Source organism: Pinus tabuliformis, chromosome 8, assembly GCF_031772625.1.
Source record: "Pinus tabuliformis cultivar Carrire ecotype Pingquan chromosome 8, CPIR1, whole genome shotgun sequence".
Classification (NCBI taxonomy): Eukaryota; Viridiplantae; Streptophyta; class Pinopsida; order Pinales; family Pinaceae; genus Pinus; species Pinus tabuliformis.
Genome location: NC_142294.1, coordinates 1,951,743,518 through 1,951,766,836, shown reverse-complemented (window position 1 = coordinate 1,951,766,836; position 23,319 = coordinate 1,951,743,518). Strand labels below are relative to the sequence as shown.

At 37.1% G+C, this 23,319-nt stretch overlaps 1 protein-coding gene across 2 annotated transcripts in view; it reads left to right on the top strand.

The window, feature by feature from the left end:
• Positions 1-4,710: 4,710 nt before the first annotated feature.
• LOC149244273 (preprotein translocase subunit SCY1, chloroplastic-like) overlaps positions 4,711-23,319 on the top strand; it is a 225,824-nt gene continuing 207,215 nt past the window's right edge. Inside the window, exon 1 of one of the 2 annotated variants that reach the window (XM_089374782.1) lies at positions 4,711-5,182. In XM_089374782.1, coding sequence (XP_089230908.1) covers positions 4,995-5,182 — 188 coding nt within the window. In that variant the 5' untranslated portion in view covers positions 4,711-4,994. The remainder of the gene's footprint in view (positions 5,183-23,319) is intronic. The other variant, XM_089374781.1, reaches the window with a different exon arrangement.

The following is a 23,319-nucleotide window of genomic DNA, read 5'->3' as shown; positions in this document are numbered from 1 at the left end:
AAAGCCATCATTGATTTGCATTTGTTGTAACAAGAAGGGCCACAAGGTTCATAATAGTTGTAATTCTAATCCAAGTGTTGTTTTAGGAGTAAGAGACCATTAAGTGGCTCTACGGTGGAAGAGATAACCCTTAAGGTCAATGGGTTTCAAGATGGGGAAGGACCTTCAGGTCACTTCCTTAACGAAACATAAAGTTCAAAGGAGCTTGAACAATGGAAAGGTTCAAAGTAGCCTATGTAATGCCAAGAACTAATGTAGCTACTACGACATAATTAGCCACTTGGATTCCAATTGTTAGAGGCTATATCCCCAAATTCATATTAATAAATGGAAAATCAAATCAAAGAGAAGGTGCATAGCTAAGATTAGGGGTGAATAGGGCATGCTTGCATTTGCACTCAAAGTAACAATAATCAATGAATGATGAAAGTCATAGCAAAGATGAGATTAGAAGGGGAGAGCCATCTTCAAAGTAAAAATCTATATCATTACCTCTATAGTTATAAAGAAATCATGCTTGATAGATTATATCATTATTGTGTAGAGCTTGAATGAATAGGTCTTTCAAGATTCAGCAACAACATTGTTATAGATGCATGCCTAATAAGACTATTGGCAAATTCATTCTTGGTTTTAATGTTGAAATATTCTTTTATTTGCCTTGTTTATTAGTCGGGGATACAAATCTCTTCTTAGCACCATTGTTTTCATTTTATGAAGACCAATAAAGTTATAAAAAAACAAACTATGAATGCCAAAGGACTGACCACTGAAATAGGAAATCTTGGCGTAAGATAATGGTAGTTGAGCACGAGTGCTCTTGCAATGATAAATGGATGAATATCACACCTAATATAGTTCCACATGCATGTCCAAAAATAATATTGGTTGATCAACATCCAAAGGTTTTATGTTGTAGCATCCTAAGTGCTTAAAAGATAGGAAGAAGGAGAATATAAGGTTGATAGCTTTTTCGATCCATGCATTTGTGGAGTCTAGTTACAAAAAATATGCAAATTCTTTTGTTGGACAAGGGAATTGAGTGCCACCAAGGTAAGTCAGTGTGAAGAAATTAGTTCACACAAGTTACTCATTTTCTCCATAAAACAAATATTTGGGATCTCAACTAGATTACAATTGAGCAAACCTCAAAGAACATTAAAGAGGACAACCACCATTCTTAGAATCTTTTGAGCTATGAGGAACTAAGAAGACATAAGAAATAATGTGAAACCTTGTACAAAACTCATGACGTCATGCCTTTGAAGATAGATTGAAGCATGATGTGAGAAGAAAACTTCCCATAGTCATCCAATTTAGAGCGTAGAGAAATCCTAGTCCAAGAGTATGAGTTTTTGTAGCAATCAAAAGCCTCCAAAACTAGAAGGTGTGATCCAAAATGGATCCACGAAGTGGATTCATAAAGTGATTGTGAACAAGGAGAAAAGTTCAAAAGCATTGAAAAAAGAGAGTGAGAAGGTCAACTGACGTAAACCAACAAATGGTTGATTCCATTCTTAACACTTTAAAATGACTTCTAAAACTATGAATCTCTCTCTTACTTTGCCCGAGTGAAATCCCACTTAGAATTTGGTGAAACTTTGATATGATCCTCCAAGAGGAATTTATAATTCTTCATGGCGAGAATCGATCAAAGTCCATGTTCTATTTATCTCCTAGAGTTGTAGGTTTGTTGCCAAGGTCATCGTTAGGTAAATCCATGCTAGTGCAAAGTGTAGAGGTTGTCAATGTTCAAAAGAAGATGGTTGCATTTTCAACTTCCACATCACTAAGTGATGGTTGGGACCATGTTTAATGCAGAGGCAAAGTGGACAACATCAATAGGACTCAATAGATACCTTTCTTCCCTCCACTATTTGCATCAAAGGAAAATTATGCCATAGGGAAATGGGAACCCATACCTATAGGTGGTCAACTTATGTCACGAAGGAAAGGAGCTTGAGTTTGAGAAACTCATTGTGGAGATTATCCACAATTAAGCATGACTCACAAGTTGATGACTTGATGGGTTTTCATCTAGAGAGATGGCATCTGTACAAGGATAATATGTGACCTCATAGCCCACATTAACATCACTACTTCATACACAACAAACCCATGAATACCAAGGTGAGTTCATAAAGATTGAATGTGTAATGTAACTTAGGAAGAGTTGTTTTGCTAATTAGAAGAAAACTAATAGAGGGTTGTCAGGTTCAACTCCACGAGTGCAATGGTATTTATAGCCTCCTAAAATTATGCAATACTTTCTCTGTGAACATTTGGCCTTTTAGAGTAGGAGATAAACACACCAACAAATGTTGGTTTAGGGGTTATTTTAGGAGATTTATTAATTGTTGTTGGGTTTCATTTTTTAACAGATTGATTGCCTGGAGATATCCAAAGGCCACTGCAATGCTCAGTGATGGAGAAAATGGAAACTTGGTTCATAGAATATAGTTGTTTACCTCCTAGTATTTTGTTAAACTGGTACCATAATTCTTAAAAGAGGGAAGAGTGGATGCCATCTTATCCTCTTACACAACAAGAGGAGAGAATGCTTTGTTGAAAGGGAGAGTTTAATGACTTGGAGCGGGGGTTTGATCTAGTGCAATGAAGCATGAAGAAAGGACTAATGAAAAACACCCAAAATACAATGGATCATAGAACATAAAGAAATGAAAGGTTTGCTAGTTGGAGTCCACAACAAGAGAGAATAAGCTAGTTAGACACAAACATGAGAAGCTATATTCAAGCCACAATACCACTATTTGATGGATTTTTGAAGATTTCCTTTCACCAATTGGATTGATGGTCCATTATCCAATAAAAAGGAAAGGCATTAATTATTTGGTTTGGTTCAAAAATTATGAGTAGACAAGTGTTTCAAAACCATACTAGTCCAAGACTCTAGTTGAGTTGTGGAAGAAGAATGTGACATCTCAAGCAACATTACAAAACAAATATTTGCATATGTAGCTACCTGGAGTTTGTTATACAAAAACAAATCACACTAAAAACCTTTTGAACCCTATATCGAGTACTAAAAGCAACAAGAGGAAGTATCTCTCTTACAAGAACATAAGGTTTGATGGAGCCCTTCATGATTCACAATTATGAGAATCTATTAAGAATTTAGCAAGCCTCTTATTTTGTTACCATTGTTTTTCTCTAAAATTATCCAATGTAAATCATTGTGTGGAATGTTTTTGATATTCTATTATTATCTCACGATTTGATTTCAATGGTTTCCTACATCTCCACACTTCACACAATACAATAAGTAAAATAATACATGAAAAAATAAGACAACAGAGTGAATTTAGGACCTAACAAAGTGGAATTAGCCATAGTAATTTATTAAAATATAAAAATCCATAATGGTGAGAATTCACCATAGGTTAATTGATTTCATATCACTTTGACTCACAAGTTAAACATAAGTCAAAGTACTTGAGTAAGTCTCACTTATCTCTATATAAAATATAGGATGTGCACATCCACACACACATTTCTTATAAAGTGCACACATTCCTAAGGCGACAAAACCTATTATAACTCACTTGTCCACTGGTAGTGAGGACTTTCATTGCTAGCTTGGCAAAACTTACTATAAGTCATTTGTCTAGTAATAGTGAGAAGATTCATCATAGCTATTATTTATGAATGTAAACTCACTCATCTCTGTTATTTAAGGTAAACCACATCAACTAAAATGATCCATCAGTGATCTGTAATGGCTTAGAGTTTCAATACTATCAAACACTTTTGGGTCATGGGATGTTAACTTGTTTTCTTGCATTAAAAAAAGATGAGCTCTTAGCCTATTAAAAGCTTTTGAAGACCAAAAGACACTTACAACCTAAATGTCATTCACATGAAAACTAATTTCCCTCTCAACCATCACTTTGAAACTATTTCCAATTAAATCATATATATTTTTAATAACATTATTTTATTACAATAACAATTTCTGTTTTCGAAATTCAATGTTAGTTTGATATTTATATTTTTATCTATTACCTTTCTTATTCTCTTAAATTTACTGTTTGGGTTATGAGAAATTAACTTATTTTCTTACTTTCAAAGAAGATAAGCTCTTAGCCAATTAAAAGTCATTATAAATATAGTTTGAAGAAAAAAATACACTTACAACCTCAATATCATTCACAACAAAATTAATTTCCCTCTCAACCTTCACTTTGAAACTATTTCCATTTAAATCATATATCTTTTTAATAACATTATTTTACTAAAGTGCTGATGGTTAGTTCAACTGGTCAAATCAGTGCCCCTCTATTGAAGAGGTCACAGGGTCAATTCTCTACCCTTGAGGTTAAGCCTAGCAATTAATCGTAAGTGTCAAAATTCAATATTAATTTGATATTTATATTTTTATTGTTACCTTTCTTATTTTCTTTATTTATATGAAACTATTCAAATTTATTTATTTATAAACATGAATACAAAGGTTTTTTTAAACAGAAAGACCCAACGATTAAGCTAAAGTGGAAAGAGTGCAAAATTCTTCAAGCCACGGTTGGATAGCCACTCTACTCAAATTTATTTATTTATAAACATGAATACAGAGTTTTTTTTAACAGAAAGACCCAACGATTAAGCTAGAGTGGAAAGAGTGCAAAATTCCTTAACCACGAATGGATAGCCACTCGAACTAAAAACCATTGGGAACCATTGGTATCACAATGAATGCACTTTTAGGCCCAAAACGACTCTTCCACTCAGTTCAAAAATGCCCTCTGGCATAATTTTGAGTGACTTCTGGAAAGGACCTTTATCTCTTAAAAAGATCGCAGAGTGTCGGCGTTAGTGACCACAAAGTTGAAATGAACCAATAATCTCAAATGCCACCCTTGTTTTAAAACACACATTGCATTCAATTCATTACATTCATGAAAGGATAACACATTCACTTTGGGGACAGAACTCTGGTCCCTTCTTCATAGGCCCAAATTTACACATCTCAATACACCATGATTTTAACGATGCAAACTTATGGTCTACAGCCTGCATTTCCATCGCCCTTGTCACCCAAGTTCCCAATTTATCAATTGCAGAGAAATTTGTGTAAGTTTTCGCGTAAGGAGACTGTAACCTGTAGAGCAGCTCTAACAGTGGAAAATACGGGGACTAAATGGGGTTTCAGTCTACCTTTTAACAGGTAAGACCAATTTCTCTCCAGAATAAATTTCTTAGCCCTCATGTTTAATTTTCTTGCAACGCACTTCTCACAGAATTTTATTTCAAGATAAATGTGGTTTACAGTGCATACTGCCATTTAATATCGTTTGTTTTTTTCTGAATTTACTGTAACGCATGGGTTTTTTGCGAGGGCACTGATATGCCTTCTTTTAATATATGCTTTGCTCATCTATGGAACAAAATGCACTCGAATAGAGTAGAACCCCTTTTTCTCCTAGTGGCTCAGTTATAATACAACTTGATAGCCTACTAGTGGTTAAGTTTGAACTCTTCAACCCTTAACTAGTGTTACAATATCGACTCTTCTAGAGTCTTCTTCATCATGATCGCATGGCTAGCCCCTTTGCCATGAATAATGAGGGCTGATGTGGCATCCTCTCGAATCATGGTGGTCGACATAGGAAGGTTAACTTCAAGGTGGCATATCTTTTGCAGACGGACTTTGATTGAGGCGATTCTTGTGCCTCTTGGAAAGGTATATGTGTGTATAATAACAATAGGGGGTGTTAAGTGGAAAAGTTTTACCCCCAAAAAATGCCATTTGATGCCTCAATTGCTTTTGGAAGGTTTTAAACCCTTATTCACCAAATTGGGATCCACTAGTAAAAATGGTCTTATGAGCTAATTCCTACACTTTTTCCACTCTAAAAGCATCAAGATGGATGACAAATAATATGATGATCCAATCTGGATCATATCTCCCCATTTTGGGAGGCTTTTGGTTCCCAAAAGCTTCTACTCAATGAGGTGAGGAAATTCTTCTCAAACCTTCTCTCGGGTGTACCATTTGCTTTGCCCGAAAGCTGTCCTTTCAACCTAATTTGCTAAAGGTCATGCTGCCACTATCTTGTAGTTCTAGACCTCTTATGCAAAACTGTGTCCTTTGTCAATTCTATGTGAACATCTGGTGTTAAATCATCTGCAGAAGGCAGGACCCATTTCTCTTCTTGATCTAGCATGGAAGGTTCATAGAGTTTCATATTCTCTACATTCACCACTGAGTAAATGCACATATATGGGGTAGACTAAGTCTATAGGCATTTTCGCTGACCTTTTCTAGTATCTCAAAGGGGCCATAGCATAGAACCTTGATTTGCTTACCAAGAACTTGTAGCCTCTTCTTGTTCAACTGTAACCACACTTTGTCTCCCTCCTTGAAGGGCTTCTCTGTTCTATGTTGATCATGCCCGGCCTTGTATTTTTCTTGTGACTTCTACAGTGTCTCCTGTAACTGTAGATGGATTTGCCTGATCTTCTCAACAATTTTTTTTGCCCTTAAGGCATCCCTTATAAGATCCTTCCTCACTCCTCCTTGCTGTCCATATGTAATATCCAAAGGTGAAGGTGGCAAATATCCAAAACAAGTTTCAAAGAGGGACTTACCAGTAGAATTGTGAATTACTTTATTATAAGAGTGTTGTATATATGCTAGATTTTTGTCCCAAGTCTTGGGATGCTTTTGATTGTAAACCCTCAAAAGCTGCACCAAAGTCGTGTTGACTACTTTTGTTTGCTCGTCTATCTGTGGATGGAATGTTGTAGACCTCTTCAACTTTGTCTCCATCTTCTCCCACAGTGTAGTCCAAAATGCATTGAGAAATTTTGTGCTCTTGTCTGAAATGATTTTCCTTGGTATCCCAAAGTGCAACTAGACTTGTCCAAAGAAGAAGTTCGCTACTTCTTGCCCGCTAATGGTCTTTTCATAGGGCATTAGAAAAAACATCTTGCTAAACCTGTTGACTACCATGAATAGGTGGTCATGTCCCTTCCTGGTTGTTGGTAAACCCCTCACTAAGTCCATGGAAATGCTTTCCCAAGGATGAGTTGGTACAGTTAAGGGATGGTATAGACCCTATTTCCTGTTATTAGGTTTTTTGGTACAACAAAGCATGCATCCTCTTATGAACCTAGCTACTTCTTCTTGTGTTCTTGGCTAATACACATACCTCTACAAGTTGGCCACGGTCTTTGTTATACCAAACTGCCTTGCAACCTTGAAGGTGTGAGCCTTTTTGGATCAGTTGCAGTCGCTCGCCTTTAGGAACACATAAGTTATCTAACCTTTAGAGTATAACCCATTTTGGAGATGGTAGTCAATTGTGTTGTCACTATCATGCAAATGACTCTGGATTTGTAAATGTTGAAACACCTACTAGAAGTCCTCATCCTGTATGTATGCCTCTTTGTATGCATCATGGGTGAAAGGCTCCATGTGCATAAGAGTTCCCAAAGCTGTGATCTTTTATGTAGGTGGCCTTGAAAGTATGTCGGCCAACTTGTTTATGCTGCCCTTCTTGTACTTGATCACTATTTGTAATTGCTGTAGGAACCCATCCACTTGTAATCCATGGTCTGTTGTAGCTTACTTTGGGCCTGCAGGTACTGTAATGGCTGGTGATCTATGTGGATTATTGTCTCCTTTCCTATCTGTTACCACTCAATCTAGCAGGGGTCCTAGGAGGGGCACCTAAGGGACAACTACTAGACCAAATGACAACAAAGGGACAAACACCCACTGTCACCTCAGTCAGTGTCCCTTGCTCTTTACGAACTTTTATCGATGGGAGGAGTCTCGGTATAAGGGAAATCACTTGAATGATAGGATCAATGGCAAGGTATGATGTGATTTCCAAGGCCCATTCATAGGAGAAACTCAAATAATGGCTCAATGCTTCAGAAGAAGCTAGGGGTTCTCCAAGAAAGGCTTATGAGGAAACCTAGACCTAGGAGGAAAGTGTTGGAAATGTAACAAGGTTCGGTCTTCATTAATGTATTTGAGTCATCATGAAATGTACTTGTCAAAAAAATAAAGAAAATAATTTTTATTATTGTATCAATGACTTATTAAAGCATGGATTTCATGCTTGGGTCATCATTATATTAGTCAAAGTCCCCATTGTGGACTTCTAGGATTAATATTAAGTCTATAGAGTCCTTGTACATTTAAAGAGACCCTTCTTGGGCTTTTGAATCATGTAAAAAGGTTTACTATTGAGTCAAATATAATTTATGTAACCTCCACACCAAGTTGGCCTAGAAGAGATCAAGTCGGCCTAAGGACACCAATTCGACCTCACTTGGAGCCTATAAATAGAAGGAAGTTGAATTCATTTGAAGGATCTCATCTCAAGCTAGTTCGATATCTCTAAGGAAGCTAGAGAAGTGCGAAGTGGGTAAAAGGAAGCTAAAGGAAGTGTGAGTTTGGTCAAGTCTAAGGAAGAGAAGAAAATCAAAATTTTGGAGCTACTCTCTCTCTCTATTTCGTGCCCTAGTTTGGGGATTGAAGTCTTCCAAGTGTTGCTGCCTGATGTCGCAAGTTGTTGCATAATCAATGTTGTTGGGGTGAAAGTGATGCTACAAAGGGATCGAAGATCTGGAAGGTTGACTTGGTGTGGAGGGAAGGTTTGGTCTTTGTTTAGGTTGAAGAGTCTCAAAGAATACTATTGAAGGAAGAGAATTTTTTGATTGGGTTTTCCCCTCGAGGGGGGTTTTGCCCTGACATAGTGCCTACATCTCGTGTCTCTTGTTTTGTGAGCTTCATACACACATAATATGGTAATTGCTTGATGAAAGATCAGATAATAAAGAAGTAAAAGAAGCGAACATAACTCACAAGTAATTATCAAGAAAGAGGAATCAAACCCTAATCTACTTGCATTGATTTCTCAACATGGTATCAGATGTAAGGTCAGGAAAAGTTGAAGATCACTTTGTTGGCTTGGATTCTGCCTCTTTGATAAACTACATGAAGATGGGTATCAACATTGCTGGAAGTTGGATCAAGAAGGTCATATTACTACTTATTCAACAAAGTCAAAAGTCAAGGGTTCTTGGCTGCTCTTACAGGTTCTCTTAATGATGAAAATGCATGGATCATTGATAGTGGAGCATCAACGCATATGACAGGTGAAAGTAAACAACTCCATACATTATCAAAGGAGCCATATTCTCATGTAGTGGAATTGGGTGACAACAAAAGCTATGCTGCTAGAGACCTGGGATCAACATCGTTGAAGCTGGAAAATGGATCGAAGCTGCACCTCAACAACATTCTATATGTTCCAGGTTTGAAAAAGAATGTGCTTTCTATTTCTTGTTTAGAAGATAAAGGGGATAGCATTGCTTTTGTTGATGGAAAGGTATTGGTTTGGGGAAAAGACTCTAGCATTGATAAAGCTAGGGTTATTGGAGTTTGTGAAGAAAGCCTTTATAGGGTTATTACATGACCTCCTCAAGCTTTGGTTCACATGGAAATCAATCCCATTTAGCTATGGCATAGGAGGTATGGTCATCTACATTGTAAGGTCATCCCTACTCTTAGTTAATTGGTTCATGGCATTCCTAATATGAAGTTAGATCATGAAGGAGTGTGCATGGAATGCTCTTTGGGAAAACATACAAGAAAGCCATTTCCGAATAGTGAAACTAGGTCTAAAGAGATATTAGACCTCATCCATTCTAATGTGTGTGGGCCCATGTCTGACAAATCACTTGGAGGTCATCTCTACTATGTAACATTCATTGATGACCGTTCTAGAAAGACATGGCTTGACCTTCTCAAAACAAAAGATGAAGTATTTGAAAAGTTCAAGGAGTTTAGGTTTGAAGTGGAAACCCTAATCGAAAGAAAGATAAAAACTCTAAGGTCCGACAATGGTGGGGAATATACTTCTAAGGAATTGATTGCATATTGTAAGGAAGTAGGAATTGAGAGGGAGCTCATTGTTCCCTATTATCCTGAACAAAAAGGAGTGGCCGAAAGGAAGAATAGATCAATTGAAGAAGGCATTCGAATAATGCTCCTTCATCAAGTGTTGATTTGGGGTAGCTTCAGATGTGCTCTAGCCATGAAAATTGGTGGAGAGTCTAAAGCACACGAGATCTCCAAGACCCAGAAATGGTTTGGGCAGATTCTAACCAGTTTGGGAGATATGAAAATAATTAATATTTTTAATGTTCCTAAGTCCAAACTTAGGAAAAATAAAATATTAATGGGTATTAATATAAAATTGGGTTAGAAGGTTCCAAAAGTCATGGATCAAGCCAAATCTAATCTTAGCCGTTGATTAGAGATTTAATCTTGGCCGTTGATGGACCAATGAGAAAAGTACAAGAGAAGGCTTGAGGGTCAGTTGGAGAACACACCAGAGTGATCAGTCATTCTATTCTCTAGAGCAGGGTTTGCTAAGAGAGATAAAGTCAGTGATTAGCAGCGAGGGGTAGTGAATACACAACAGAGAGGTAGAGTTGGTACCAGAGAGACATCACAGAGCCAGAAGAGGTTGACACAGAGGCAGCTGGGTGCTACGCAGAGGCAGCTAGGAGTTGCGCAGAGCTAGGAGAGGCCAGCGTGTGTGACGCAGAGGGTCTAAGGGCTGACATAGAGGCTAGCAGCGCTGACGCAGGGCCAAGAGGCAACGCTGAGAGGTTTTTGTGGGGCAGACTGGGTGCTGGTGAGTTGGGAAGAGTGACACAGTCCCTATCAGAGTGACACATAGCAGTGGAAGTTGCAATTGTTGCTGTGGGATCGTTCATTCGGTGATTAATAAGCCGAAATATCTGTCTCCGAGGAGAGGTACTACTTTCGAGGGCATTCTCTGTTGGGTGAGCCATTTCTAGCACCCTCGTTGTATTATGAAAACTGCGTAATAATATAACCCTCTGAATAGCTGCATCGGTTTTCCCACATTGGGTTTTTCTGGGGACATTGGTCCAAAAATAACGGTATCACTTGTGTGCTTGTTTTCTTTCAGTTGATGATCTGTAGATGTTGATAATGTACTTGTGTTTATTTTCAGTTTTTACATGGTAAATAACTTGTTAAGTAATTAAACAAGTAGGAAGAAATAAACTAGATAGTACAGGAAGAATTTCTAACGGGTTAAACTTAGAAATTCCAACATCAAGGTCATCCCTGTTGAAGTTTCTAAGTCTACCAGTTAGAAACCCTCCATGCACTTTATCTGATTTATTCCTACCTACTTGTTTCGTTACTTAACAAGTTATTTACAATGTAAATATTGAAAATAAACACTAGTGCATGCTCATCATATTACAGATCAACAACTGAAGGAAACAAAAACAGTCACACCAAATGACACTGGTGGTTTGGGTGCAGGTGTAATAGATAATCGTTCAAATCCAGAAATGATTTCTGCGAGTTCAGGTGGAACTTCTTCTTGGACTTCCTTTGGAGTATCAGTCATCTACCTCCCAACTTGGCTATTCTGCTAAAATTAGCAGAACTGCTTAATTTTAGCCGTAATATGACGACCTTCCAATTTCCACGGAATCAAAAGGAATTCAAACTTTTGGTTAATTCCTTATCGTGTCTACTTTTTCCACAAATATTATCGCGCTAACTCTCCGCCGTTGATCTTACCTTTCAATCCGACGGTTGTTGGTTCACCCGATCAACAAAGCTAATCGACGATCCTCCACCGTTAATCAAAACACACTTGATCCAACGGTTAACAACAATACCGGACGGGGATCTTGCACGATGTTTACCTACCAAATAAAGTGGTTTTCTCTCTCCACCCAAGTGCTATGTGCTGGTCGATAAATGGAATCGCTTGGAATTTCGAAAGACCGCTTACCACTTCTTTTTACTTGATAAACAACTTCACTGATAAAATCACTTTTCTTCCTTGACTAAACGCACGAGCTTATTGATGCGCAATGATCGTTAGATCCATTGGATCTGTAGATCGGATGGTTCTAGACTCCTTTGGGTTAACACTATTTTGCCAGGTTTTATTTTCTCTGTTTTGCCAAACTTGACGCCTCTGCTACATTTAACTTGTCTCAAACCATATTCTCTGATGTTTTTAAATTGGCGATATAATACAGGTTTTTCACACTCTAATTCAAAAGCCAAACTGCAAATCAACAGAACTTAGAGATATTTCAAAGGAATACAATGCCTCCGGGATTGACCAATTATACACAAATACATAGAGATACAGTTTTTGTAACTTAATCTTACACGGCCTAATCAAGCCAAATCAGTGAAAAATCCCTTCACAATCATTCAGAACTTACATAAATACCATTTCATTCTAACAATCAGATTCTTAATCCATGGATCGAATCTACCTAATCTTAGACAATATCTAATCTGGTTGATATTCTCCTTGAGAATCTCAACTGAATCTAAATAGCTTGAATTAATTATAAAATCACTCAATCCTAAATCCTAGCTCAAATCCTATCTAGAAAACTTTGTAAATTGACAGCTAAAGGATCCCACTCCTTTGCTTGTAAACTTTTTTTGTATTTTTGGAATAAATTCGAAGCCTTTTGTCTTCAAGCCTCATGCTCCTGCATCAGACTCCTAAGGACAAAACTCTTCATGGGCTCCTGTCCATGAGCTCTTCTATAGAACTGCCCAACTTCTGTAGCATGGCATCCGTCATACAAGTAGCCTCAGCAATTGGTTGATCCTTCCGTTTGATCAGAAACTGAAAATACTCATGTCCTCTTGTCTTCTTCAACAATTTCTTGTCCAAAATCCTCTCTGGCTTCAATTCCTTTGCTATAGGTAACTGTTTTACCCAATCAATCTCTTGTTCTTCTTGATCCTCTGTTGTGTCATCTGCATTTCCACTTTCATACCTATACAAATCAGCAACATTGAAAATTGGAGATATTCCAATATCAGGGGGTAATTCAATTTCATATGCATTTGCAGAAAATTTCCTCAAGACTCTGCATGGTCCAATTTTCTTAAACTTTAACTTGTTATACTCCCTTTTTGGAAATCTTTCCTTCCTCAAGTGTGCTAAAACCAAATCTCCAACTTCAAAATTAACTTCTCTCTTCTTCAAATCTGTTTTGCTCTTGTATTTTATGTTGCTGTCCTGTAATTGCTGTTTTACCTGTTCATGTATTGCTTGAGCTTCTGTAGCAAAATCTTCTCCTTTAGCACTTCTCATTTCAGCTTTTCCCAAGTCTCTCAATTCAGACACTCCCCTTGGGTGCATTCCATAAACTATACAGAATGGACTCTGCCCTGTACTCCTATTAGGAGAATCATTATAAGCATATTCTGCCTGTGCCAATACTTGATCCCACTATTTTGGATGTTCACCTACAAGACTTCTCAGAAGATTACCCAAGCTTCTGTTTACCACTTTAGTCTGTCCATCAATCTGAGGATGATAAGCAGAACTGAAACTCAGTTTAGTTCCAAGCTTCTTCCACAATGTCCTCCAGAAATGTCCAACAAATCTGGTGTCTTTGTCTGAAACAATGCTCTTAGGTAACCCATGTAATCTTACAATCTCCTTAAAAAACAGATTAGCAATGTGAGTAGCATCACTGGTTTTATAACATGGAATAAAATGTGCCATTTTTGAAAATCTGTCAACTACTACATAAATTGAATGATGCCGCCTTTGAGTTTTTGGTAAACCCAAAACAAAATCCATACTTACCATATCCCAAGGCCTATCTGGAATAGGTAATGGAACATACAAACCTGTGTTTTGGCTCCTTCCCTTTGCATACTGACAGATTTTACAATTTTTCACATACTTTTCCACTTCAGCTCTCATTTTCGGCCAGAAATAAAACCTGTTCAACTGTTCATAAGTCTTGTTTGCACCAAAATGTCCTCCAAGTCCTCCACTATGTTTCTCCTTGATTAAATTCTCCCTCATAGAACAACTTGGTATGCACAGTTGATTTCTTTTAAACAACAATCCCTCTTGCAGGAAATAATCCAGCCACTTGCTTCTGTCTAACAAAACAGGATTTCTACAAGCTTCAAATGCCTCTTTAAAATCTAGATCTTTCTCATATAACTCTTTAAGAAAATCAAAACCTAACATTTGAATTTGACTTTCTTGAACAAAAATGCTTTTTCTGCTTAAGGCATCTGCGACTTTGTTTGATTGACTAGTTATATGTTTTAACCAATGTGGAAAAAGTCGAAGTCGGGATTAAATCGGCAGGTGTAATAGATAATCGTTCAAATCCAGAAATGATTTCTGCGAGTTCAGGTGGAACTTCTTCTTGGACTTCCTTTGGAGTATCAGTCATCTACCTCCAAACTTGGCTATTCTGCTAAAATTAGCAGAACTGCTTAATTTTAGCCACAATATGATGACCTTTCAATTTCCACGGAATCAAAAGGAATTCAAACTTTTGGTTAATTCCTTATCACGTCTGCTTTTTCCACAAATATTATCGCGCTAACTCTCCGCCGTTGATCTTACCTTTCAATCCGACGATTGTTGGTTCACCCGATCAACAAAACAAATCGGTGATCCTCCACCGTTAATCAAAACACACTTGATCCAACGGTTAATAGCGATATCAGACAGGGATCTTGCACGATGTTTACCCACCAAATAAAGTGGTTTTCTCTTTCCACCTGAGTGCTACGTGTTGGTCAATAAATGGAATCGCTTGGAATTTCGAAAGACCGCTTACCACTTTTTTTTCACTCGATAAACAGTTTCACTGATAAAACCGCCTTTCTTCCTTGACTAAATGCACGAGCTTATTGATGCGCGATGACCGTTAGATCTATTGGATCTATAGATCGGGCGGTTCTAGACTCCTTTGGGTTAACATTATTTTGCCAGGTTTTATTTTCTCTGTTCTGCCAAACTTGACGCCTCCGCTACATTTAACTTGTCTCAAACCATATTCTCCGATGTTTTTAGATTGGCGATATAATGCAGGTTTTTCGCACTCTAATTCAAAAGCCAAACTGCAAATCAACATAACTTAGAGATATTTCGAAGAAATACAACGCCTTCGGGATTGACCAACTATACACAAATACACAGAGATACAGTTTTTGTAACTTAATCTTACACGGCCTAATCAATCCAAATCAGTCAAAAATCCCTTCACAATCATTCAGAACTTACTTAAATACCATTTCATTCTAACAATCAGATTCTTAATCCATGGATCGAATCTACCTAATCTTAGACAATATCTAATCTGGTTAATATTCTCCTTGAGAATCTCAACTGAATCTAAATAGCTTGAATTAATTATAAAATCACTCAATCCTAAATCCTAGCTCAAATCCTATCTAGAAAATTTTGTAAATTGACAGCTAAAGGATCCCACTCCTTTGCTTGTAAACTTTTTTTGTATTTTTGGAATAAATTCGAAGCCTTTTGTCTTCAAGCCTCATGCTTCTGCATCAGACACCGTTATTTTTGGACCAATGTTCCCGGAAAAACCCAATGTGGGAAAATCGGTGCAGCTATCTGAGGGTTTTCTTATTAAGCAATATTAGAGTACAATTTGGGTGCCAAATCCGGCTTACCCAACAAAGAATTTTCTTGGCAGTAATACCTCTCAATTTGAGACAAATATCATGGCTGAAACCCTGGAAACACCTTCCGGTAGCTCCTCAGCTCCAATTTGCCCCAGAAACCCCAGCGTCTGCCTTTCTGGACTGCGTCAGCCTCTCTTTGCCCAGCGCTGGCCCTGCGTCACCCTAAATGGGTCTGCGTCAGCCTCAGGAGGCCCTACGTCAGCCTTCTGGCCCTCTGCGTCAGTAATGCTGGCCTCTTTGAAGCACTGCGCAACTCCTGGCTGCCTTTGCGTGGCCCTGCGTGAGCTCTAGCTGCTACTGTGTCACTCTCCCCGGCTACTGCGTTGCTCTCCCAGCACTATCTATGCCTCTCTGTCTCTCTGTACTCAATGCCCCTCAGCTGCAACTCCGATCATTGATTCTATCTCTCTTAGCAAACCTTGCTCTAAAGAATAGAATGACTGATCACTCTAGTGTACTTTCCAAGTGACCCTCAAGTCTCCTCTTATACTTTTTTTGTCGACATATCAATGGCCAAGATTAAGTCCCCAATCAACTGCTAAGATTAGATCTGGCTTGATCCATGTCTTTTGGACCATTCTAACACAGTTTCATATTAATTCACATTAATATTTTAATTTCCCTAAATTTAGACTTAGAGACTCCATTAAAAATATTAAGTATTTTAATATCTCCTGAACTGTTTAGAATTTGCCCAAACTCTTTTTGGGTATTGGAGATCTCATGTGCCCCAACCTCTCCACCAAATTTCGTGGCTAGAGCACATCAGATGCTACCCCAAATCAACAATCCCTTCTCTTTGTCAATTGGTTCATGGCATCCCCAATATGAAGTTAGATCATGAAGGAGTGTGCAAGGGATGCTCTTTGGAAAAACATACAAGAAATCCATTTCCGAATAGTGAAACTTGGTCTAAAGAGATATTAGACCTCATTCATTCTAATGTGTGTGGGCCCATGTCTGACAAATCACTTGGAGGTCATCTCTAGTATGTAACATTCATTGATGACCATTCTAGAAGGACATGGCTCTACCTTCTCAAAACAAAAGATAAAGTATTTGAAAAGTTCAAGGAGTTTAGGTCCGAAGTGGAAACCCTAACCAAAAGAAAGATAAAAACTTTAAGGTCCGACAATGGTGGGGAATACACTTCGAAGGAATTGATTGCATGTTGTAAGGAAGTAGGAATTAAGAGGGAGCTCATTGTACCCTATTATCCTGAACAAAAAGGAGTGGCTGAAAGGAAGAATAGGTCAATTGAAGAAGGCATTCGAACAATGCTCTTTGATCAAGACCTACCAAAATTCTTATGGGGAGAAGCAATAGTGACAGACGTGTACATTCAAAATAGAAGTCCTCATAGAAGTCTTAATAATATAACACCCAAAGAAGTATTCACAGGAAAGAAACCAAGTGTGGATCACCTTCGAATCTTTGGAAGTCCAGCATACATCCATGTTCCAAAGGACAAGCGAAAGAAGTTGGATTCTACAAGTATCTAGGGAATATTCGTTGTATATACTCTCTCCTCAAAAGCATATAGAATCTACATTAAGGAAGGAAGACATATTGAAGTACGCAGGGATGTCATATTCGATGAAAATCAAGCCTACAAGAAATCAAAGGATTCTTATTGATTATGAGGACGGAGAAGTTCCCATATTTGAAGAAGAAGAAGATCATCATGAAAACCCTACTACAAATCAAGAAGAAGAAGAAGGACCAAGTGATCCTATTCAATCGGTGGTCATCCCAACCACAAGGAAAAGGCCAAATTGGTTAAAAGCTACATTAGAAGATGCTGAAGGACATGAAGTTGTGAAAGGAAATTTCAGGGAAAGTAGGAGACCGAAAGATATTCTAGTTATGTTGCATACATGACAAAGTTAATTGAAGCCAGACCATCTACATTCAAGGAAGTTGCTCATTAAGAGGTTCGGAAGAAAACGATGCAGGAAGAATATGTAATGACCCATCATTAATATAGAGAGCACAAGAATATTAGCATGCATATGATAGCTACATATGCATGTATCGCATGCACTGCACTAGTAACTATATTCTAAATTAACTAAAATATTAAATATCCTGACACTCCTTCAAATAGAAAAGTCGCATTCACCCATCAGCACACATATTACTTAATGCATCATGATTAATGAGCAATTACCAATGATATTAAGTTAAAAAGTATAAAGTAAAAGGGTTATAAAAGAAATAGATGTAAAAATTAAGTGAATTCTTAAAAAAGGTTATATAATTATCTATCCCAAAATTTTAATAAAGTATATTAATAAATTATTAAAAGGATAAATTAAACCAAAATAAAGTTCTTATGTATGAACTTAGGACATTTTAATTAATAAATAAAATCTTTAATCAAAACAAAAACACACATGTCAATATATCTTTAAAAGAAAGATAAGGCTCACGTTACATTCAAGAGGTGTCATTGAGAAAGGAAGCGGTGGGCTCGCTGGTGGAGAGAGCGACCACCGCCAAGGAACAATACATAAGGAGAGGTCGAAGCTGAAGACAGGGGAGGAGAAACAGGAGGAAACTTTGTACACAGATTTTATCATCAGGAACAATTGAGCCTTGCTTGTTCTGAAGTTTCTGGGCAAGAGGGAAATAGTTTGCACCAATTGAGAAGCATACTGGATTGAGTATCTAGGTTGTACTCGGTTTGGCTGGGTGGTTTCGGTCTTTTGGTAACAGAAGCAGGAGCAGCTTGAGGCATCATCAACCGCAGGAATACAGGTAGGTACTCTCATCAATTCTGTCAGTTAGATCTGTAAAATTTTATGTAATTTTATCATAGGTTCATGATGATTTTAAGAAATCCTTTATTTTGTTTACAATGGTTGTTAAATTCTGTACAGTCCTTACATCAAATTATGTATAGTCCTTACAGAATATCAATCCATCATGAAGAATGGGGTTTGGAAAATAACTCCTAGACCTAGTGACAAATCAGTTGTCACCTCCATATGGATCTATAAGATCAAACATGTTGTTGATGGAAGTATAGACAAATACAAAGCTAGATTCGTTGCAAGGGGTTTCTCTCAAAAGGAGGGCATTGATTATGAAGAAACCTTTGCACCCACAGCAAGGTACACTACCATTAGATCTTTGGTTTCATTGCTTTCTACAATGGGTTGGAATATCCATCAAATGGATGTGAAGACCACATTTTTGAATGGGATTATTGTCGCACAGAATGTCTAGGCATCGCGACAATGGCTCAAATCGGGGGCTGTCACCCTGATCCCCAATCTCTCCATTTAAACTGTCTCCGTACAATAGGCTAAGGGGGGTAAACCCTATGGAAATGGAATGAAGGAGAACTAGTTGGGAACCAACCAGTTCGGGAGACACAGTGAAGTGACCAAGTACTTGATTAAGATTTAGCAAGACTTATAAGATTTAATTAGATTCAAACGATTGATACCAGTGCCTTATAAAGTCAACAATCTTGCTAGGAAATTTAGGACCAACGAATTGGTTTCCAATTGCTGCTTGGATGAGTGACTATCTTATAAGAAATGCAGATCCTAAAACTAATGTGAGATGCAAGAATCTTGGTTAATTTTAGTTAAATGCCTATTTAAGTTTTAACCCTTTGATCTTTTCTATATTGACCCTGACTTCGTACTAATTGTCAAAGAGAAGATAAGGTGAAGCACACTAAGGTTTAATTAACGATACCTCTTCTGAAAATCTAACATACCTGGTGCCTCCGGCGTTGTAGAGAGCTGTGGCTCTGACGACTGCAAGGTCACCGTTTTAAGTACTATTAAAAGCAGGCTTTTCATGTAAAGATGGATGGGTAACTATCTCTCTATCGACCAAGCTTATGGTTGGAAGTAAATTTTAATTATGCAGAACTAACTTGATATGCAAATGCATGAGATGAGGAGATGAAGATAGACTCGAGGATTATAAACGCTTATGTCACAAAAGCCCTTAATCATCAAAATGAAATTTTCACTTCACTAGACAAAGGCTGAAAGATAAACCTTTTAGCAATATCACAATGAAGCCACAAATTTACTTCAAATCTTTTTAATAAAATTATAGCTCAAAGAGAACAAAAGCTTCTTCACAATTTAATATCAAATGCTCAAAAAATACTCATATGTAATTTATCACAATTCCATGATAGAGTACTTCAATAATTACTCAAAATATTCGCAAAATATTTAACATGCAATAAACATCAAATAATGCAAGCAATTAACACCACATTTAAAGTTATTTAACGATGAGCAATTTCGATAGATGTCAAAAATGCTCAAAACTTTAGCATGCAAAATACTCTAGCAATTAAATTTAATTACCATGAAGAACCATGAATTTTAAATGCTATGCAATTCAAATAATTCCAGAATAAAAAATGATTTCTCTTATGTGACCCAAATCTAGAAAAATTTATTGCTTGCTTATAGTCAATTATTAAAAATGATTTAAACAGGGTTGACTATAGGGAAATTTAAAATTTTAGTACCACAAAATTTTCCCTTTAAATTTTACCCATAACACAAAAGGACACCAAGAAGGAAAAAAATTAATTATTCCTTAGGCAATTTTTAATGTGCTAAGTTTTATGAAGCAAATTTAATGTGGCAAATGATTAATTAAGTTTCTTAATGTGACAAAAGTAAAAAATCAAAAGGGTTAATAAATTATTTTGTAATAGGCCAAAGGCCACATAAAAAATTAAAAATTTTTAATGTGAAAGCACAAAGTCCTCTTTTGATTTAAATCTTTAGAAACATTAAAGTCACATAAAATGGAAATGATTTTTTTTTTTTTCAAGTTTTTGTTTATTTGTTTCAAACAAAATCAAAGCGCCATAAAACAAATAAAAATCAAAACCAAAAGCAAAGGCAAAAATTACAAAAATGAAATTCGATTTCTAAAAAAAAGAAATCAAATTCACAAAAAAAATAAATTAAAATCAAAATGTTTTAAGTTTTCCCTTTTTAATTAAAAAAAATAATATAATGGAAAGTCGCAACAAAAATTAAAATGAAAAGCAATAAAACAAAAAGAAATCGAATTATATGAAAAACCAAAACCTAACCTAAGCGAATAATTAAAACATAAGAAACACAAAAAGGAAGGAAATTGAATGTTATTTGTTTTCACAGGTTGACGGTGACGGGGGAGAGAAGGTAGCAACGAGGAGCTTCGAGCTGCGATGAGGGAGAAAGCTGCGCACAGGTTTGATGAGCAAGGAACAAGGGGCAACGAAAGGATGAGGGATGGAGGACGCAAAAGAAGGATTGAGCGAGGAGAAGATATAGCTCGAGAAATTGGAGGAAGAGAGCTGATGGGCAACAAGGAAAAAGGGAGGAGCTAGGGAACTCGGAGCAAAAAAAACGCAAGGAAAAAGAGGACGGCGGGAGATAGAAGAACGAGGGTTTTTTGTAGGAAAGTAAGAGGGAGGATGCAGAGATGAAGAGAAGGAAAACAAAAACGCAGGAAGCAAAGAAAAATTCGAATTTTTTTAGAGGAGAAAAAAGCCGCAGAAAATGGTAGCCCAAAAACTAAAAAAATTCCTAGATTTTTTTTTTTTTTTTTTTTAAATGATATGCCTCTGCTTCAGATTTTACCTCGAAAAGCTCATAAAATTCTTAGATCTAAATTTGAAACCATCAAACTGAAAATAATTTTGAATAATGTCCCTGCAAAGTGATATTGAGGCTAGATTTTACCCCCCAAGGCCTAGATCTGACTTCAAATAAAAATTTTCCTTCAGATCTGCACCTGCAAAAACGAAAACAAAACACCTAGAACCCAGATATACAAAAATAAATAAAACCCCCAGAAATCCAAGTCATAAAACAAAAAAAAATTATAGATCTATGCACAAAGATGGTAGATCTATCAGATCTGAAGAGTATGAGTCCAACTCCGCTCTTAGATTTGATAATCTAAGATTCTCAATAACCAAATCTACCAATTTTCCACAAAATATTAAAAAAATAAATTTTGAAAATTTTGGAGAGGTACTAGCCCAAAAACACCCTGCAGGAAAAATAATTTAATCTTAAGATAAGTCCCGGAGCTTATGTGAAGTAGGCTCTTCAGAAAATATACGCTGAGAGTTGGCTGGTCCAACCGAGAACTATCCCCAAATGCTCAACGAAAACTTGAAAGATCTCCTGCAAACACTAGATCAACCATCAAACCAAGTAGAGAAATAGAACAACAATGAAATTTTGAAGAAATAGAGATACCTGCTACTTCGATCAAAATTAAGAATGTTACCCTAGATCCAACAAATTGAATAAGATACCTGTATTCAAATTATTCTAAAAGAGCTATTGATTGATAGTTTTCACATAACATTTGGTAGAAATTAAAACAATGTTACCATACATTCATGAAGATGAACACCACAACACGTTGAAACCCCAAAGACTTTTGCATTAATTCAAAAAGTATACAAGAGAGCTTGAGAGCTTAGTACGCGATTTAGAGATCGGATGAAAACGCAGACTGACATTGATCTCTTATTTATAGGTAAAAATCTCCAACGACTAGTTGGCTTGATCCCTGTCAAATTAATCTCAACCGTTCATAAAGTTTAATTAATCTTTAATCATCATCGTTGAAATTATTTAATTTTTGAGGAAAAATCGGATTTATCATATAATTGATTTTTAATTAACTAAAAAATAATTATTTGGAGTCAATTTCCTCAAAACATTGACTTTGATTTTAACCACCAAGGCCCAATGGTCCAAAATTTCTTGATTTCCTCAATATTTCTTTGGATGGGGACCTCCAAAAATTAACTTCTTTAAAACCCACAAATTTCACTTTTGGAGAAATTAATTTTACCTAGGACACAAAATTAATTAAATTTCTGGTTCAAGATTTAGTTTAATTTTGTCAGAAAATTTAATTAATTGACTGATGAGAGGATTAATAATTTTTCCAACCCTAAAAAGAACTCGACCCTTCCAACAATATGAGACTTGGCTAGCAGAGGAGATAACATGGCCTCAAAACGTATTGTTTAGCTCATCAACTCAGCCCAATGTTATGGCTCGGAAGCTTGACATCTTCATGTGTATTCTCAGCCTATAAAGAAATATAGAAGACTCTGCATCATAAGATAAAATGAACTGATGGACAAAAGTTAGCTCTGATGAAAAACGCCCCGCCCGCAAGCACTCTGTTAACCCTAACTGTTGCACTCCCCTGATCCTCCGAGCTCGCACCGCCGGGCTCCTTCTGACGGCCTTCAATGGCTGCGCCTGCAGGAGGGGTGGGATCCTCCCCCCCTCCTTTTTCAACTCCAGCCTCTGACACTGAACAGAATGCAATTCCTCTGACCCCTCCTGGCGGTTTCCCTGAAACAGATCAGGGAGGACAAAGGACGAACGACAAAGCGATCCCATCAGCACAAAGCGATGCGGCTGACAAAGAACAAGATGCGCAACAAAAAGCCTCTTCGTCACAGCCAAAGGCGACCTCGGCTACCTGCATCCCGAAGGCTGCAGAAAGAATCAAAGTCGATCTTCCAAGTCATCGCATTAACGGTGAGATCCAGTACATGCAGGATCATGCGCTAATAGGAAAGTTTCTTGGGTTTTGGCCCACTGAAAAGGCGCTGCAGGGATGGATAGCTTCAAAATGGAAGCCCAAAGGACAGGTTACCCTGCAGCTTGGACCGAAAGGCTTCTTCACAGCCATTTTCCATTGTGTGGAAGACAAATCGCGCATATTTGAAGGCGGCCCGTATTTCTTCAACTCTTCAGGACTTTATCTCA